This window comes from Cyanistes caeruleus, chromosome 3, assembly GCF_971803275.1.
Source record: "Cyanistes caeruleus chromosome 3, bCyaCae1.hap1.1, whole genome shotgun sequence".
NCBI lineage: Eukaryota > Metazoa > Chordata > Aves > Passeriformes > Paridae > Cyanistes > Cyanistes caeruleus.
In genome coordinates, this window is record NC_141703.1 from 72,838,162 (window position 1) to 72,859,557 (window position 21,396).

Here is a 21,396-nt window from a genome sequence, read left to right on the forward strand (position 1 = left end):
ACACAAAAAATTCTGAAGTTAATAGGTCTGAAATAAGGAGCACAAGAGAAAAACAAGACAGAGAAGCAATCACCAGGAGATGTTGTCAAGATCTCCTTTTTTTTCCCCAGAAACGGGGGAGAGAGGGTTTGGATCTTTGTCAACAAGAAACAAAAGTAGATTTTGCAGAGTGCAGGTATGGTGGCACTGAGCTGGAGTTAGGAGTGCATTTCAGAAGCCAATGTCCTCATCAGGCCTGCCTCTGCGGCTTGACACTAACACACTCCAAACAACACTGGGCATTCACAGGGTCACAGGATCATTCCAAGTGGAAAGAACATGAGGGGTCTCTGGTCCAACCTCCTGCTTACAAAAGAGGTGAGGTCATACTGCACAAGGCTTTGTCCAGCCATTTCAAAATCCCAAGGCTGGAGACTGCCCATCACCTCTGGCCAGCCTGTGCCACAGACTGACTGCTCTCACACAGAAAAAATCCCCATAAAACCATGCTGGACTGAATCTCTTGCTTTAACTTAAGGCCACTGTCAGAGGTTTTGGTCCATTTAATTTGTGACATGTTAATTTACTAATCAGAACACCCAAGTGAAAAGCCATGCAGAAGTTCCAGTGTATTTCACAGACGTATTTACAAACCAGGTTCTGCTCTGATAAAAACATATAAATACAACTCACTATACACCTAATTTCCACAAACCCACATTGGGTTCATATTCTACATATTCTATTATATTCTATATATAGTATTATATTCTTTTCATTTAGTTTTTCATTAATAGTATAACATAGGTCAGAGACCTTCTTGGTCAGACCTTTTAAAATTTACTGCAAATTATCTTTTTTTCTTCACACTTACAAAGCTACTTAAAAATGATGGTTATAACCTCAGAAATCAAAGGGATGAAAATTTTTAGCCATCGTCATGTAATATGGCTAAATCATTTGCCCTTAAAGAAGAGTTGTAAGTCTTCTACCTTTTCTGCACTAGAACTGACAACAGAAACAGCTCTGCCTAAAAGGATCCCAAACCATGAATAAAGCCATGTATAATATATGGAAGAACTACTCGCTATTCTTAACTGTGAAGTTAAGAAGTCTGCCACTGGCTTCTTTTCACATTTAATTTCCCCTCCTCCTACTGCTGGGTTTTAAAACAAAAATTCGTACCCCATTTAATTCTTAAAACTCCAACACACTTAAATATTTTAACATTTACATTCCATATTCTCAACTTGAGACAAAAAATAATGAATAGCAGCATGGCAGCTCTCTCTAGCTGGAGAGGTAAGGAATGTGTGAAAGACACATAAATAGAGAGTTTAAATCCCAAGTTTTTAGTTATAAAAAAATTAAGTCTAGCAATTTTGAGAGTTCTTCCCTCCCAAAGGAAATCTCCTCTTCCTTGGACTCTCCTCTTTCTACATTTAAGAGTTAGTTTTACATTTCACAGAGGGTTTACTGCAATATAAAAAAATGCAGCATTTATTTCTGTTATTTCTATTACAAACAGTTTTGTTTCATACAGTAATTTTTCTTCTCGCTTTTTTAATGTGTAAGAAATTTGTACAATAAAATCTCCTATCTTTTAAAGAATTTATGCAGAGGTCAGATTTACATTCAATTCTTTTATCTGATAAACTGCAGTTTTCCCACCCTAAAATTTCACTGACCTCTTACATTTCCTTACCTGAAGTCAAAAAAAAAGTTTCACTCAACACAACTAATGCGTATTACGGCATATTTAGCTCCGAGAGAATTAAAAAAGCCTGTGGCAAATCTATTTCCTGTAAAAATTTCATGCTCATCTGAGTCCTCTGAAGTCTTTATTTAAATACTCAAGAACTCCCTCAGGTTTTGATCCATCATTTTCACACTAGATTTTCAATAACTATTCCTTTACATACTGATGCCATAATTTGGAGCTACCAACCCATTCTATTTAACAGCTGATGTAATGGTTTACCACACAACAGATCTTCAGGGACCGTGTCCTGGAATAAATCACTCCATTGCCTGGAAAAATCTGGCTGTCATTTGCAATTGGTCAATACTGGAACCTGATACCATGTCTTGGTATCTGACTATCTCTTGTTATTTTAGTGGGACACAGCTAAATTCAGCCAGTTGTGCTGCAGAAAACAGAGTTGTTCAGAAGTTCAGAGCAGCTCTCATATAGTGGCATTTCAATAGCCAAGAGCTGCTTCCAACAAAATTTTGAAGCACAAATATGCTTTGAAAACTTACTTAATAAACATGTTTCCCACATTTTTCTACCCCAAGATTTTACACCAAGCTTGAATTGTTTACGTGCTCATGATCATTGCTACATTTATACTGCTATGTAGCTTAATATTTCTCCTTACAGAGACTAGAAAACCGTCTACACACAAGCATTTCTCCAACTACCAAAACAAACTAACATTCCTAACTCCAAGATAAAACTGAATCAACTTATTAGTATTTCCTTGAATATAATTTTTTTTAAAAAAAACCTGGAAATTAAGTTAAATTGATTACCATTAAATAAACCAATCTTAATACCTTGAAGAAAAAAAAGCAAAAGTTTTTTTATTGTTTTGTGTTTGTTTTGTTGTGAAGTTTTTTGGAATCTCAATGTTTGGTTTTAGAAACCTATTAAATAATCTCTTCAAGCAACAAACTATATAAACATAATTATGTAAGCCTCATCTGTAAAGCCAATGTTTACCTTAAAGCCACGGATACTGAAACACCTAGTAATCACCAATTTAAGGCAACACAGAGTAGGCATCAAAGGCATGTGAAAAAGAGCACAGGGACAATTTTAAACATTAAACTAGAACTGGGAAAAGTCTTAGAGGCAGTGGAAAAAAGGCATTCTCATTAAAAAGAAGAAAACAGAAGCTTACAGAAACTGACCCTTAAAAAGACATTTTTGGAACAAAACCAGCACAGGAAACCAGTGGAGAAAGATCAAAATTATTCTTTTTCCACTTAGACCTGAACGCACTGAGTATGTTTTAAGGATAGAAAGTTTTTCTGAAACTTTTAAGTGAGTTGGTTTAAAATGTATATGGATGAGAGGCTGGCCATGAGCTGTCAGTGTGCACTCCCAGCCCAGAAAGGCAAAGGTGTCCTGGGCTGCATCCAGAGCAGCGTGGGCAGCAGGGCCAGGGAGGGGATTCTGCCCCTCTGCTCTGCTCAGACCCTACCTGGAACCCTGCATCCAGCTCTGGGGTGCCAGCACAGGGAGCACATGGACCTCTGGGAGAGAGTACAGAGAAGGCTGCAAAGATGATCAGATAGAAGATAGAAAATATCTGCAGTGGAGACAGGCTGAGGGATTTTGGGTTGTTCAGCTTAAAGAAGCGAAGGCTCTGGGGAGACCTTATTGTGGCCTTCCAGTAAGTCAGCTGGAAAGGAACTTTTTACAATGACATGTATTGGGCAGGACAAGGGAAAAAGGTTTTAAATTGAAAGAGACTAAGTTAAGATTAACTATTACAAAGAAATTGTTTACTGTGAGAGTGGTGAGACTGAACCTACACATACATAAACACACACAGTGAGAGATAAAGGTAACACTAATTCAAAATACAGTTTCAACAGAATTATATGATTAATGAAGCTAGTTAATACTGTTTAAAAGTAATGCTTAAAGCTGTGAACAAAAATCTTAACAACAAATCAATGCAAGTTGTATTGCAAACCATGCTAATATACTCTAGAGAGAAATAGAGGAAAATTAGCAGTGATGCCCTTCATCTCATTTTGTTGCTGCTTTAGGTTTTCAAGGGATGATGCTGCTTAAGAGTTCAAATTTCATTTAAAATGAAAGAGTTAAAAATTCATTATCTGTAGAGGTCACACACTCTTAAGCTGTCTTTATGCAGCCACCCATAAAGAAACACCCAGCCCAAATACCAGGTCTGAGAGAAGGCAGAAAGGTACAGAAGGTACACAAATCTTCAGCAAACAAAGGGTGCAGCTCCTGTGAAAAGCTGCAAGGCTGCCTCCCAGAGCCTGACAGACAGAGACCAACATTTTGGGCAGTTCCTCCAGTACATCCTCCAGCAGAACAAGCAGCTTGGCATGGAACATCCCTTACAGCACTAGGGCTGGTAAAGCCCCACTTTAAGGTTATGCCTGAATTACCTCAGCCTCCACCCACAGCTGTATCCTCTCAGAATTCATCTGAATAGTGTGTACACAAACCAGCTGGTTAGAGCCTGGTGCTAGTAACACCAAGGCTGTGGGTTCAAACACCATATGGGCCATTCACTTCAGAGCTGGATTCAATAGTCCTTGTGGGTCCCTTTCAACTCAGAATATTCTGTCATCGGTGATCTCATTTTCTTATTTTTCACATCAGTACGATGAGGTCAAGAACCCTGATTTTGCTGCAAGACTCCTAGAAAATATCCAAGGACACTTCAAGCTCTAAGTGTAGCCCATTCAGCTGTTGAAGTGAAAGATAAGTAAGCCCTTGCCTCCACTGGCACCACAGGGAGACCAGATGGATGCTGCTGCTAAGGCTGAAACAGGATGCTTGTCAACCAACATCTCAGTGTCCATCCCCTGTATCTCAATAGCTCTGCATTTGGAGCGTAACAGCAGCACTGTCTGCACACAAAAGCTATGGAAGGGCTCAAATAGGCTTTCTAACAAAGTAATATTTTGATTTTTTTTACACATCTCTCCACCTATACTTTTCTTTGCTGTTCAGCTGAATGCTCCTCTCAGCAGTAACCTCCTTGCCTCTATATTTTGCTCCTACGCTGGCATATTCTTTACGTGAGAGAATTTTGTCATTCTCACCCAGCACCACATGAAACCAACTGTACACAGGGTAATCTGACAAATTCCACTTCAAAGTGCAGGACTATTCAGGTGCTTTATTTAATAAAGATTATAATCCTGCATTGCAATTTTTTACTCCTTCAGATTACTTCCTTGGAAATATGACACAACCCTTCTTCAGAATAAATCTAATGATTGATTTCAAACTAAAAATACTGTTTTTCATGGGAAAATTTATTTTCAACCATATTGAATGGCTTGTGTTATATAACATCTATTTTATAAAATAAAGAAAATCCCTGGGGAGCCTTTTCCATTTCTTGAGCACGGTATATATGGTAGTCAATGATTTATTACAATACACTAGAACTTTTAAAATTATTTTATAAAACTATAAATCGAGTAAGTTTAAATTGCTTGCAAAAGCAGGCGGAGAGCATGAAGTTCTGTTTGGAACGGGGCTGCCAAAGGAAGGAGTAGCCCTAGGGTGCTCTCCCCTGAGAGCTTTCCCATCTGGGCTACGGCTCAGCCAAGGAAAGGGGTGAAGATGGAAGCAGGGGCCAGAGCTTGGAGAGAGATAAAGGCTAGAGCATTACACCAGGAAGCAAACGCCAAGGAATGCAGTGTAGCACGAGATACCTTGGTGGTAGGGATACCCTGAAAGTAAAAATGTGGTTTATAAGGATGAGACAAAAACAAGAAGGAGAAAAAGTAATAAAGTGAGTATGAAAGGCACTAACCCTAATGAGCACTAAGGCAGACAATAGCAAAAGATGTGAAGTCCTAAGTCACTGACAGATGAACACTAAAGGAACCACACAAGCACAACCTTGGGAAGGTCCACACAGAACTTTGCAACTGGTAAGAAAAAGAGAAAACAGGTTATCTATGTTTATCAGTCTCACAGGAAAGAGCAAACTTAAAATGGAATATTTGAAAGGCACTGTGAGACTGAGCAGAAAGACCAGCACATGGAAAAGCCCAAGGTCAGTGATTACACAAGGGCCCTATGATGTAGGTATGAAACTGAACATTATTTAGGGTCCACTCTACTATGTAATGTATTGGTGAGTGTGCTTAACGATCAAAGCAGTGGGATCTTCTTAGTCCTGCTGGTAAACATCAGCCCTTATCAGCCAACAAGAAGAAATAAGCATGTGCTGCCTGTGCTGTGTCTGTTTATGTGAGTGCAGCCTCTCTTGTTTCTGTGGATATCCACAGAGATATCTTGTCTGTGCCCCTCTGTGCAATGCACGTGCAGGGGGCTCGTTCTGCAGCCTGGAATAGCAGCAGGCTTCATCAAAAACACCTGCAGATGAAACCACCTGAGTTCAAACCCAAGGGATTTGGCTTCCTGTACCAGTCTGCGATCTCCCATTTTCAAAAATGAATTTTAATCAGAATTCAATATTCTCTTCACGAAACTGAAAGCTATTTATTTTATGATAGTCCTTACATAAAACCTGGTACAAAGAATTTTCTCTTTTAGCCTTGGAAACAGTTAATAGAATAATAATATTTGGGAGAGCAAACACACAAGGAGTGAAACATTGCAGTGTTTCCTCCTCATTAAAATTATGCACTATGCCACTAACAAATGCATTTAGGGCACAGGAGACAAAACAAAGAGAGGTAATCTGTTTCAGTACAGTTTTTAAAATAATTCTTTTTTTTCTACTGAATTAAGAGCAGCATAAGCAAAACTTTGAGAACATATAGCCCTAAACTTCAAGTGGTACAAATCAAGATCATTTCAGTGGCACAAGGGCCACAAAATATCTCCAGATTCCTTCGAGCAACATCAGTATCCCCAGAAGACTGTGCAAGGAGTCTCAAAAATACTAAGTATATATTACATTTAAAATACAGACTTGTGATACAGTGCAGTATCTTCAGAAAGATCCCCCATCACCCGCAGTCTAACTGAGTCATCTCTCTATAAATATATTTGTTTAAAGTCTTCCAGGGAGGTAGAGAACAACTGCATCTTGCAGTATCAGACCCCTGAAGACAGTCTCAGCTTGATTTCTACTAACACTGCCCAAATAAAATTATATTTAAAAAATATTTCTAGCCTTTTTCTCACATGGATCATTCAAAATTCACAGCATATCTTACTCATGGGAAAGAGAGGTAAGAAATAAGGCTCCTATTCATTTTTTCTTCAGCACCAACGGGCATTTTTCTGAGCTTGCATTAGTACAGGGAAAGAGAGGTTATTAAGTAGTGAGATGAATCCCTCTCCACCACTATTTTCCTCCTAACAACACTGCACTTTCAGCTGAAAACTTGAAAAATGGAGTGCCAAAACATGTTCTGAATAGTTTATTCACTTTTCCCATTATTGTTGTTTATAACATTTTACACATTTCAAATGGCTTTCATTAAATAGCCATTATTGCAGAATTATTTTTATATCATCTTGATCAGTACTCCTGTCCTTCCTTTGTGCTCAACTGCTAAAATTTACTTTGCTGCCAAAAATGTCAGTAAGCATTAATTACATTACAATTATACCTCAGAGTTTTATTTACTTCTATCCATCTGATTTTCAGTTCTTCCATATTTGTAGAGGAAGGAGAGAATAATAAAATGTGAGACTCAGGAAGGAAACCCAATTATAGTGTAGATGCTTTGCAAGTTGCCACAAGCCTTAAGGCACTGCAACACACAACTCTTCTAATCCGAGCATCTCATGAATGCATCAAAACATTTTTCTGATCATACAGGAAACTGCTCATTTAAATGACACTCACAAATGGACTTAAAAGCAATGGCCTGTGGATACTTTCTGAATACTTTTGTTCTTCATCAGAAACAGTTTTGCAAGGAAACTTCATAATAAGCTTACATGCCATGTTCCCCTAAAAGAAAAAATTAGGCTATTTTGGGGATGTTTTGATTTTAAGGAGTTCACTTTTTTTCCCCCAGAGACCTCTAATCTTCAAGATTATATTGCAGAAATTGTAAGAAAATGATTCTCAACTGAAGATGACCTATAAAAGTACAAGCTTTATGAAAATGCTGCTTTTTCTACATCCACTCATTATCTAAATCAAAACCTGGACCCACCTGACAGATAAAAAAACCTGGATGAAATAACATCTGCATTTATAGCCCTCTGTAAATTGTTTTGTTATTGTAAGTCACCATTTCAAAGCCAATGTAAAGACTTCAGGTATCCACACGCATTCAGCTTGAAGGAACTTTATGATTACATACACATAACCACATATCAGACTGCTACATTTGATTTATACAGAATGAAAATGCATTTGTCTCTAGTGGTCTGCTAATCTTAATAACTATAATAGATTTAGCATGTTTCAAAAATTTATTTAAAGGGAAAAAAAACCAAAAATTACTGCCACACACACCACCAGGTATCAGCTGCATTAGGGAAGAAAAGGAATTAAGAGGAGGAAATATGAATCAAGATACATTTGAAACTTGATGTAAATGAAGGAACAGAAGAAAGTTCAGTTGATGAAAATGTTAAGCAAAGATGAAAAATGAAGCAAAAGCAGAAAGGAAAGATTCAGCCACTGCTTGTTCAAAAAGACAATTGTAGAATTCAGCAGCCGAGGCAGAAAACCAAAAACAGAGAGTTGTCACATCTAATATTGGAACATGACAAATGGACAAAGATCTTCAGCAGTCTGCTTAAAGAAAGGAAACTTAAATAAAGATGGGAATTAAATAATTAGCATTACTGCAGAAAGGACAGGTCAGATAACAAGAGTTCATATTACAACATGATGTATTTTGGCCCACAGTGTAGCACAGAGGATTTAAAAAGAAGCAATGACAGTCACAAATGATGGATTTAAGACTTTGTATAAAGGGTTCTGCTGAATGCCAGCAAAGGGATATATAAGATGGGATTAAAGTATGTGACTTTGAAAAGCTCCTCTTTCAATGACACAAGAAAGGGCACTAAGACATCCACACTTAGACAAAATCCAAAGTAATAAAAACAAAGTCTCTTAGTGTTTTTACTACTCTCATAGCCTTTACTGGTAACACACTTGAGTATTCATCTTTTAGGTTACACCCTCTCCCTCCAAATGAGGGTAAGAAATAACTTAAACCACTTGCCTGTCAGACTTACCTAAACAACCAAACTTTTAATAGCAAATTCAGACAATCATCAGTCACCTGATCAGGCTTCTGCAGCATAGTCATGATGCAGACTTGCATAGTTCTCCTTTCCTGTCACTGAGATGTGAGCCAAAGATTCAAACTCAGCTAGTATCTGCTGCTGAGCGATTATCTTTTGGGAAGGGAAACCTCATGAGGTGGGAGAATTTTTAAATACCATTAGGAAGTCACTAAGAAAATAGCCATGTAACTCACTTTTACTGTGAGACAGTTCAAATTTTCCTCTGTCATTCTTTTGTTAATGAAGGACAGATGACTTGTCCCATCAACAACACAATAAATCCCAAAAACGTTAGTGAAAAAACAATGGTTGAAACGGCTAAAATAATGTTTATCTATGACACTTATCTGTGATTTCTGAATTATGCCATAGAACTTCCCCTACAGTGTGAATTTTAAAGTTTACATTTTCTGGTAATGAAAAAATTGAGTAGCATCTCCTCCACCTAGTAACTATGTCGCTTCTTCATAGATCACTGGAAGAAGGCCATCTTCTGATCGCTGGACCAAGCTTAAGATGACCCAAGAGAAAAGAGGCATGCCTGCCTCTCCTTGGATGAAACAAAAGAGCAGGGCTTAGCACATTTTCCCTGTAATTACCACTACAGCTGTTTCCTAAGCAGCAACAGTTCACTGTCAAGAATCCCAAACATAAATGGTTGACTTAGTAATAAGGAAGAGCAAGAGAATCAATCTATATGTCAGCCTTACCTTATATAGCCTGTATTAATTAACACATGAAATGAATTGGTATCCTGAATGCCTTCTGGACTCTGGAGAGGGGTTCATCTTTAACCACAAGGTTAGTGAGACAGTGGGAAGGCAAATGAAGTTCTGCCAGAGTAAAAGCTATCGTCTTCCTGCCCCCTCCTTTCTTTGCAAGTTTCATCTCATTTAAATTTGGATGTTAGGATTCTAAACTGTTATAAGACTATTTCAAAAATTAAATAACAATCAGGTACCTGAATACTTCATTATATACAGAAAATTTATATATGAAGTATTTTTCACCTCAAATTGTGAAGTTTCAAATAAAAAATCTGAACAATGTCAGATGTGTGTCAGTCATACAATGACTGAATGACAGCCCTTAATACTAGACAGTCATTTCACAGGATGTCAAACAGAGGTATTTTTTATTTTTTCATTAATACATTTCCTTTTTTATGTACTATAATTTATTTATTTCATTTCACAAAGGATAATTGGTGGAGTGTGAAAAACACTCATGCACTAATCTCCAAGAAGCTTCACATATGGCATTTTCCATAATTACAAAAAATATCCATGGCATTGATATTGCCAGTCTGTTAACTTTGACTCAGTTTTGAAAAGAGGCATTCTCTTTTCACAGTATCTCCACAGTTGAAATATTTTTCTTCAATGCAGGTAAATATCTGGTCAACATCATTTGTTCTCCTCAGCACTATAAAGCTATCTTAACAGACCAAGAGATTAATTATTTTATCATTGAAGTCTGATATCGAACCTACAACAGTGTTATTCAAAGTATATGAATCTGCTAGCAAACAGATTGATTGCAAAGTCATAGAATCAGTCTCTCCTTCCTTGTTCATTAAGTGCATCCTTGAAATCTGATGGCATTGTTTTCTGTAAACTTGACTATTATTTCACTTAGAGCACATCAAACATGATTTCTTTTCACTTCCTATCAATTGCAGCCCTCTGCTAAAGATGAGATGAGATTTTTTTATATTTGTCAAATGACTGCAACAGGACTAGAGGAGTAGACTTTCAAATTAAATGTGTAAAGTATGCTTTGGTATTAGCTAGGACACTTCACGGCTGAAACATAACTTGAAGCTTTTTTCAAGATTCATTCCAAACGATTTTGTTCAAATTCAAGCCCTCACAAACACTGAAAGATTTTGTACTAACAGTAGTAATCAGTGGAAAGTCAAACTGAATTAAGTCAACATTTACAGAGCAGGACAATAAAACAATGCTTTCTAACACTTTGGAAATTTGAAGCTTTGAGTATAAATCAGGCCTTTAACAGCATATAGTCCTGGGATCTTACATGGATCTGTTATCTGGAGAATGGCACACCCATCTCACAATCACTAACAGAATGACCCTTGAGCTCAAAGACATAGAGCTGTGACATGGTATGACAGAGCTATGACAGGTACCCAGCAAGATCAGAAACCCCTGCTTTGGTTCATAACTAACAGCAGAGAAGCAGCTGGAAAACTCGTAGTCTGCAACTTAAAGGTTTTTAAATACCAGAGAGAAGCTAGACTGTAGACACTGATCTTCTCAAGTCACGAGTTACATGATAAAATCATTATCATGTAGTTTGAGTAATTCATTAAGCAAATTCTGATAGCCCCAACAACACTGACACAAAAAGTTAACACTTTGGCCTAGCTGAAATGTAGTAATGACTGTTGAACAAATGGTAGTCTGAAGACATTTCAGAGATACTCTTTCAGTGACAGCAGGTTTTAGAGCACATAGGCCTAGTAATATTTTCTTTTGGTGAAACAAATTCTTCCACTGAACACTGCTTAAAAAAAAATACTCCTACTAAATTCACCAGATTTTAAAATTGCAAATAAAACTCCAACACTTAATGGTGAATAAGGCTTTGTGCTATCCAGCTACTTACATTAAAACAGTTTCCTGTGAGTAGCATAGTCCTGAAGAAAACTGAAATATTTAAATGAACTTGTTCTACACTTATTTCACAATGTATTTAAGTGTTTTTCCTCACTCAGCACAGTATTTCTGTACTTCAGTAATTGAGCTAGAAATCAACTTACCCTATGTTTTTCCTTTACTTTCTTCCTGTATTCTTCTTTGTCAAATTTGTCTTCTTCGCGCAGTATTTCTTTCGCTTTATCTAGGTTGATACCACTGGCATCCTCTTCCTCATCTCCTTGCGCCAAATTGGATTTCTGCACAGGTGGCCACTGCTGCACTAACTGAATTAGAGATGACAGCAAGAAAAATAATGGTTAGAATGATTTTTTCCACATCACACTTTTTGTGGCCTAAATATTCCAATACATTATTTGTCCAGACTAAATAAAAAGATCATCTGCAAAGGAAACAAATTAACAAACCTAAATTTACACCACAATCAGTTTAAAATTACTATTTTAAAGTAGTGTCTCTATTATATCACAATACTTTTTAATGACTTCACTTGAATCTCTTCTCTTATTTTGTCCTCTTTCCTGATTAGAACAAGTAATTTCTAATCCTGCTAGTCATTTGGGGGAAAAAAACAAACTACTTGTTCTCAAGAAATTACTCTCAGAAAAAAAAAATGTGAGTAAATCTAAACAGTTCCTTTCATGTACACAATAAGCATTCTGACATATTAACCAAGACAAAAATTAGACAACCTTTATTCAAGAGTACACAACAAAAGCATGACTGCAGGTTCATGTTTTGAGGGAAGCAAGGGGAACAGATATGGAAGGGTTTTTTTGATTATTGTACTAGGACAGTATTGGAAATACAGTATTGTTTGATGATTCATGCTGATGAAATGTTTGATGGACGACACACTGAACACATTCAGCTTCCCTTAAATATTTGAAACTCTAAATTCAAGACTACACATTCACCAAAAAACATCCACATCTGTCTTATGACCTAGTAGCTTATACCGTGTGGTATGAGCACACACTTTAAAAGGAAAGCCTTTGCAAAATCATTCTTGCTCATGGATTGGTAGAGTACTAAATCTTGACATGCAAGTACATGGCAGACAATACAGAATGCCTTTCAGTACAATTGCAAAACCAAACACATTTAGGACTCCCTAATGCACGCAGGTTGTTTATTTAACAGGTCAGATAAATCCAACCCATTGTTACAACATCCTTTTGTAAAACTGAGTTTGTGTAGGTGTATTTTCCAGAAAGATACATTTTTAGAGGACTTTATCAAAGAGTAGGAAGTGGAATAGAATAGTAAAATTTTAAAGTACAATTTTACACAGCTTGGATAGGAAAAAAACCAAGAACAACATCCATAGATGCAAATTCTGAGTTTCCTTAAATGTTACCCCTTTTCTACAGTAGTGCTTTTCAAACTAGAATCTTTGTGATTATTTTTCTCTCCATCCTTGCTCCATTGCATAAATACCTAAAACATTTGCATACGAATTTTAAGTTCAGACAACAGCTTCTGTATATCTAAAAATATCTGACATTGTAGTTTTCGGTCAATGGGGCAACCTCTACAACCTTTTACATTCTCTCTAATGTTAGTAATTATGCATATGGCTACACTCCCTTCACCTGCAATATAAAATGCTTTATTTTGTCAGAAAAAAAGAAAATTATATACTTGTAAAGGTGACCTCTCAGTTTATGCCTTACTGAAATTGTTATAAAGAGGAGGAAAAAAAAACCAAACACATCCTACTTTTTATCTTATCTGCTGGAAACAGGAAAACAACATACACAGAATCCGAAGCTGTGAAATCAAATGATAGAAAAGTTCATGGAATATGGATACTTGCTAGTGAGGTTATTTCCACAGGGAAAACCTAGACTAGCATCCACAATAGTTCCTTTCAGTATAAAGTCAATATTTTTTTCCACTGTTCTATTAAAAGAACAAATCAAATAACTGGCAAATTTCCAAGCACTACTACGTCAGTACCAGTAGGCCAAAATTTGCTATTTCTTGAGCTTTTCTAACAAAACTTTTAATCTAGAAATGGTGAATGCTGGGAAGAAAACCAGGGTCTTCTTTTAATTCCAGTACATTAACTCAAGACTTTGGAGAGCTTTGGCAAACAGCTACAGGAAAATTGTTTTACATTTCTGTAAGAAAAAAACAAACGTGCTCTTGATTCCACCTGAAATTGAAGATAATAGGCAGAGAAAAGATACAGTTCTGTACATCCACTTTCAGCTCTCATACAAGTATCTTACACATACAAAGATGAAAAGAGGTCAGTGCTCAACATTCCTCTTTTTCCCAATGGAACTGAATTCTAAATGGAAGCTGAACACTTTCGCAAAATGTAAGCCAATTACAAATACCACACATTTTTCACAAGTGTCTTTTTATACAGGTATAAAATACATCTATGACTTTACAGAAACTACAACTTCAATTCCCACCAAAATGCAATTACTTTTAAGTGATCTTACCTCTCCTTCTTCGGTAAAAACTATTTTTGTGTTAACTTTAAATTTCTTCTTCAATATTTTTTTGGCTTCTTGGGTCTTAGTTGTTTTTTTCTTCATCTTTGATTTCGACGTGGTCTGCATAAAAGAAAGTAAGTTTTCTTATGTTTTTTACTAGTCATAGAGTATATATTTCAAACTTTCCTGAAAGTAATTAGATGTATTAAAATTTAATTCCTAAAACATGTGTAAGACTAATTTCCAGTAAAAATCAGCCAGCAAACCTTGTCATGAAAGCATTTGAAGCAGGCCATATAATCAGAAATTCATTTACTCGGATAAAAAATTTAGTATAATTTAAATCCTGTCAGGACACCTGGCCCATTCAGATCTCACTAAACTTTAAGGGACAAGGACACTAGATTCATCAGCTTATGCTTCTAGAAAGCCTCATCAGACAAGAAATACAGTATAAATGACTTGAAGCCATTAACTACAACTGATCAGATACTCATTTCATCTCACTTGTCATCACACTGCCCCTAGACACTACAATAAACCAGTTTGAGCTATCTCTGTATCAATAATGCCACATGTGGCCATGCAAGAATATTCCTACTTCATGACTTTTGTCTCTTGCAGAACTTCCAGTAGGTGATTACCAAACTTAGGGAAGTACCATTTAAATATTGCAAAAGTTACTAGCATCATAAAAGAAAGTAGGGAAAAGAAAGGGAAAAGAGACAGCAGAGCAACCAATGAATGAATCCACAGAAATCCACAGGAATTGTGAAATCCACAGATGGCCTATATAAGTTTCCCCAAGGCACACATATGGTGGCAACATCACGGAACTAAAGAATGTGGAGATCCACCACCCCAACTCCTCTTCCGAGAACTCTCCTTTCAAAAACAAAGATGTGTTCCAACATCTACCAGGGCACAATACAAAGAGGACATTTTAAGCAGTAACTGACATTGTAAAATCTATTTTATAGGAAAAAATGTTCTGAAGGAATATGTTGAGACTCCATAGGAGAAGGCCCACAACTCATTCATCATCCCTTAAAGACTGCAATCTCTCCACTACTCAGGAAAAAGTGCCTGAAAAACAGTCACTAAACTGTCTAAACTTCTAATAAATAACAGAAAGCAGTCAAAGCATCCAGAAAGAAAAAGGAAAAACTGAACTTTTTCTCACTTTCATTTTTTATTTTGGTCATTTTAATCAGTTTTCATGTTCTATACAAAACCCACTATAAAAGGAAGCAAAAAAACATTAACTCAGAAAGTCACTGTCACTATGGTCAGCACACTAATGCACTGAAATATGAACTATAAAAGAGAAAAATTACAGCCCTTCTAACAGGAAAAATGGCTTGTGACAGCTACTGCGCTGTGATATCAAGTAATGACCATATCTATTATAGAAAATAGTAACTGTAGCAGCACTTTTGTCCTCCGTATTGTCAAACAATTTTTGCTGCACTTTGCAGCTAGCACTGGTTAGGTACATCTGTAACAGCCCAGAAAGCTGTGCTACTCCCTCATTACTGCTGCTTATCCTACAAACAGAAATTGTTTCAGAGTCTGCATTAGCATAAAACCCTTACCTCAAAATACAGACTACTTAGCAGAACAACAGGAGCTGTCCACAAGAAGAATTTAAAGGGAGATGTATTTCAAGGTGGTGGGACAATACTATTCACTACCACGGCATTTTCTTTCAGCAGCTGCTTTTGGTTTTCTTTTTTTATTAAACAGTCCTTTATTTCTGGACTGCCAATATTATTGGTATCAGCATAACATGCTACTATAAAAGAAAAAATACTGCAAGATTAAAATTGGTAGAACAGTATTTTGCAAAATTATATTTAACTGTGAATTTCAGCTGTTTACATTTCTTGGTTTAAAAGGTTTTTCCAGCTAAAAACCACAAATATCCAATGAGCTGTCTTTACATGCACACATAGGCAACATTTCCAGTTGTACCTTGTTCCCCCTCCTTCCTCTGAGTTTGATACTGCCAAGTTGTGTGGGAGAAAATGGAACAGTGCAAATTTCTAAACAAATAGAAGGAACAAGAGGAGGAGAAGAAAAAAATGGGAAGCTAAATTCCCTCACTATAGATTCAAAAAGCATAGTGTAAGGTCAGTGGGTGAATTTGGCAGATTTATAATATTGCTTGTGTAGCATTACACAAAGGGATTAAAATTTTAAAAAAAACCTGTAGAAAAAAGCATGAATATAAAACACTACACACTCTCTAGATAATTGAACTGTGGGTTTTACTAGGATGCTGCATTGGGTTTTCATGGCCAGCTTTTGGTACAGGGGGGACTACAAGGGTGGCTTCTGTGAGAAGCTGCCAGAAGCTTTCCTCATGTCCAGCAGGGTCAATGCCAGCTGGCTCCAAGATGAATGTGTTGCTGGCCAAGGCTGGGCCCATCAGAAGTGATGGTAAAGCCTCTGTGATAACATATTTATGAAGAAGAGAAAAAAAAAAATACGGCACAGATGTAAGTGTAGCCAGAGAAGAGCAGCGAGAACATGTGGGAGGAACAGCCCTGCAGACACCAAGGTCAGAGCTGAAGGAGGGGCAGGAGGTGCTCCAGGCACCAGAGCAGAGGTTCCCCTGCAGCCCCTGGCACAGCCCCTGGTGAGGCAGTCGTGCCCCTGCAGCCCCTGGAGGACCATGGAGATGCAGCAATCCCCCTGGAGCTCATGGAGGAGATCCACACCAGAGCAGAGGGATGCCTGACAGAGGGCTGGGAACCCATGGGAGGCCAGGAACAGGCTCCTGGCAGGGAGCTGCAGACCCATGGAGAGAGGAGCCCATGCTGGAGCAGGTTTCCTGGTAGGACTTGTGACCCACGCTGGAGCAGCCTGTCCTTGAAGGCCTGACCCACACTGCAGCAGTTCATAGACAACTGTTGCCCATGGGATGGATTCATGTTAGACAAATTCACGGAGAACTGTCTCCCATGGGAGGGACCCCACAGTGGAGCAAGGGAAGGACTCCCTTCCCTAAGCAGTAGCAGGATGGATGAACTGACCACAGTCCCCACTCCCTGTCTCCCTGTGCCACTGGGAAGGAAGAGGTAGAACTGAGAAGGAAAGGTGAACAGAAGGTGTTTTAAAGGGCTGGTTTTACTACACATTATCCTGCTCTGATTTTGTTAACAATAGCTTCAATTAATATCTCTAATTTAGGTCTGTTTTGCCTGTGATGGTATTTGGTGAATGATCTCTCCTGGTCCTTAGCTCAACCCATGAACCAACCCCTCGTTATGTTGTCTCTCCTCTGCCCAGCTGTAGAAGGGTGTGATAGAGAGGCTTTGGTGGGTGCCAGGCATCCAGTCAGGGTCAACCCACTACCATGGTAATTTAGCTTTCTGAGCACACTTCAAAGTTGATGGCTATCAAGGCTCCTTCAGCTTCAGAGACAGTCCCCTGACTGACTCATAGTTTAAGACCAGATGGGCTCAGCTATCAAAACATTTTCATCACAGATGTAGGCAGAATTTTCCAAACTACAGGACTTCAGTATTCAGCAGTAGAAGAAGGGACCTTTGGTGTGTTAGGGCACTGGTTTCTGACATACCTTCCCTGTTCCAAGGGGGAGTCCAGGATCAGCCATGGAGTGTATAGTCCTGGGGCCACCATGGGTGCAGCATACATGCTGCTTTGGTTCCCTTCTGAGGATCTCTCACATTTTTCTGGAGTCCCTACATAATCCTAAAGTGTCTCTCTTCTACCACTTAACCCTCTCCCTCCATGTGTCTCCAGTAGCATCTTCCAGGGGATCCATTCCCCACATTCCAAGAGCCTCTTGCCCTATACTTCCTGCCTTGGTGGTTGCTGCTTTATATTGAACATAGCTGTGCCAGATGTTTCTCCAAGTAGCTTAAGTCTTGATGCAGGATGGGTTGTTTAAATCCATCTCAGTTCATGGTCTCCTCCACCATGATACCCTGTGACCCCCTCACCAAATTTCTTCTGCCACTGCCTGTCTTTGCTTTGACCTCACACTTGAACAGCTACATTGAAACATCAGTGTCCTATCTAGCAGGACCCTGATTCATTCATTTTAAAAGTGAAACACCACTGGATATGAGACCTCAGGCTTCCCTAATTTAAGTGCTAATCCTTGGTTCTGTGTTTTCAAGCCATTCTGCTTACTCATTTCCCATTTTCATCTTTTCTACTAGGAGATACCTGAGCACAGATAAGTGGCAGGCTGACATTCTCTACTGCTTCATCTCTTCTTCACAAGGAGTTCACCATAGTAGCAGGCACCACCAGCTGCTGGAGGTTGCCAGAAGATCCTCACACCATCTGATAACCTTAAATTCTGTAGAGAATACAAAGGTAGCAGAAGTCATCTCTGCCCAGTAAACAGCTGGAATCTGGGGTCATGGACTTTGCAGGTAGAAGTATCACCCCATCAGCAGATATAAGTGAATGGAGGGTTTCTGCTGACAAGACCCTGTTCCTAGTGCCACAGCAAGCCACAGGCCCAGGCATTTTAAAGTGAGCTGAGAGGGAACAGCTGCTGTCTTCGCAGATGGGTTCATTGCAGGTCCTGCTCAACTACTATTTACCTCAGTAAATCCCTTCCCAACGCTGAATTATTCCATCAGATAGTGCACTGATCCAAACAAAACAGCATGAGTGATCTGGGCACAGGTTTTCACACTGCCGTTAAGATACCAAAGGAATTCTGCATTTGAACTCAAGTTGCTAACAGTAGTTTAAGCACCAGCTGCTGCACACACCTCTCTCTGTCAATGAGAAGAGGTTACCTGCTGCTCATCAGCAGGTACATTTTGCCCTATGCTCAACACAACAGGCCTCCAAATATCTTCTTTTCTTCAATAAAGATGTGGCAATTAAAGTGATTAAACAAGACCAGAACAATAATTAGCCTCTTTTAAATGATATATAACACTTAAACATTATAAGTTAAGAGTCACTCAAGTTCATAAAAAAATCTGTAAAATGCAGGATCAGCTGCAGGCTTGGGGGATTTTCTACTGTTACTAATCTAGAGCCAAAATTTCTTTTTCCTTTTGTAGATGCCAGATGTCTTGCTGGATTATTTCATGAGTAACAATAAAAAATAGCTATTAGAAGCACAGAAAATGCAAACATTTTGATATAGAATCACTAACAATACAGCTAATATGCAAGTTCTTTTCTATTTTTCTCAAGAAGGACTGGGCTTTTGATTTCTGGCTTAAACATCTGATATTCTTAAGCTGAATCAACAACAAAATGTTTTCTGAATGATAAGACACTGATGAAAGATACTGACAAGTTTAAGAAATCAGATTTACTATTTTTCCAGTTATAATATTTTCCTGAAGAGACAGGGAACAGAAATGCAGCTGTCAGTAAATTCTGTTATTGTAATATGTCACATTTTTTCCTATTAATATTTTAATAATTTTAAAGTCAACAGATAGACTTGAGCACGTAATCCTCAGCAACTCAGGATCAAACAGCAGTATCTTACCATAACCAAGACGAAACAGATGCGCTTTGACCATCTGAGCATTACTCATCAGCAACTTAAAAGTTATTTTGTTTCTAACTATAATTTTCTCTTTAATTTGAACTCAACACACACTTGAAAGCAAGCACAGAATACTCACTACAAAAGCTGTCTACAGACATTATTGTGGCAGGGTAAAGCATTGCATCATAAAATATCAGTAGGAAAAAAAAAAGTTAGAACCAATTCTCCAGTCCTGTAAGCTAAAACAAGCATTACTGCATTTCTAGAGGGGTTGTTGGCTTTTCTTCTCCCTCTTCCTTGTATCATACAATTCCTAGGAAGAATGGTGCTGAACCTGAAAATATTTTCCAGTCTCCCCCCCACATCATTACATTACTTTACCAAGAAGCTAACAGTAACTGCCTCTGAGAAACAAAAATCAACATGGGACTCAATTTCACAGACTTGTTTCATATTTCTTCAAGAAACTGCCCACAAGAGGAGCAAGTATTATCACATCTGCAGTATCATCAAGTACGTTGGTCCCTCTGTTGAGCTACCACGTTCAGATTCGAATGTCATTCCCTACAGAAGGCCTGCAGACCGAAGCTACCAAACCTTAGGCAAAGAAGAGGCCTTTTTGTGCCATGGAAAGCACAGAGATGGTTTTCATCCAGCATGCACCACAGAACTTTGAAAAGACTAACTAATCTCCAGTCACTAATCTAAAACTGCCTAACCATAAAGCATTACCTTCCAACCACATAAATTTTCCAAATTCAGACTACAAGGCTTTGATTACCTATATGGAAAGAGAGGAATTTAGAGGGGAGAGAAGTTTTTACTTCTGAAAAATATCCAAAATATCACAGAAGCAGCATTGAGTTACAAACTTTACTCCTTCGCTCCTCACACATAATTACTAAATTACTAAAGATACTAAAGGTAAGACAGATAAGACAGAAAACATCAAGAGAAGCAAAATAGTCAGACTCTCTTCAAGCACCTACAAAATGCTAAACACCAAAAAGCTTCCTCTTGATAATACAATTTGATTCCTATTGAGTATAGAGGACCCAAGAGGCAAAAATCCTTGTGGTTCACGACCACAAGGGGATGCAAGGATGCTGCTTTTCTTCATGATCTTTGGTAGCTAGGTGGTCTTTATTTTGATTTCCTGTCCACTTCTCTAAATGACAGTTATTTCTGTCCTTCCTAATTTCTGCTGACTACTCATGAATCATGGCCAACTTTGCATTGTTGTGAACATCAGAACAAGCCAAAGCCACTAAGAAGAAGCAGGGCAAAGCTGCTTCTAACAGAAGAACTCCCTCAATCTTCCCTAGGAAAACAAGCTTCTTTCCTGTGTTGTTCTACTTTTTATGTAATACAAGCACAGCAAATTTTGCTTGGGTGAAGTATTCTAAATTTTTACTTTTTAATTAAATGTTAAAAATTAGGAAGCTTAAATTCACAGACACTATTCAAACAACTTGCATATCATTAGTATATATCACTGAGGACAGCTTTTACCACAGCAGTTGTGAAAATCTGGAAACAGGTAGACATACTCAAAAGAAAAAAACAACACTCCTTACATGTTTTCTATTTGCTTCTCTATGAACTCTTACAGCACATTAATCAAGTATGAAGATCAACATGACCTTCAGTTTTTCAAGCAGTGGCTTAAATTAAAAGGCTGGATTGATGGGGGTCTTGCTGGTTTGGAGTATTTTTCCTTCAAGGTGTTAGTATATGTGTTATTTTGTGTTTTTTTCAACTAGTATCATGCAAGATTTCAAGCAAGATACTGAAAAAACAAGAAGCTAAAGTTATTGGTTG

General features: G+C 37.9%; 1 protein-coding gene across 1 annotated transcript in view; it reads right to left on the minus strand.

The window, feature by feature from the left end:
- Positions 1–21,396, minus strand: part of DDX10 (DEAD-box helicase 10) — a 158,800-nt gene that overhangs the window by 46,745 nt on the left and 90,659 nt on the right. Inside the window, exons 14-15 of the mRNA XM_086881915.1 lie at positions 14,079–14,192; positions 11,724–11,885 (exon numbers count right to left, since the gene is read on the minus strand). Coding sequence (XP_086738041.1) covers positions 11,724–11,885; positions 14,079–14,192 — 276 coding nt within the window. The remainder of the gene's footprint in view (positions 1–11,723; positions 11,886–14,078; positions 14,193–21,396) is intronic.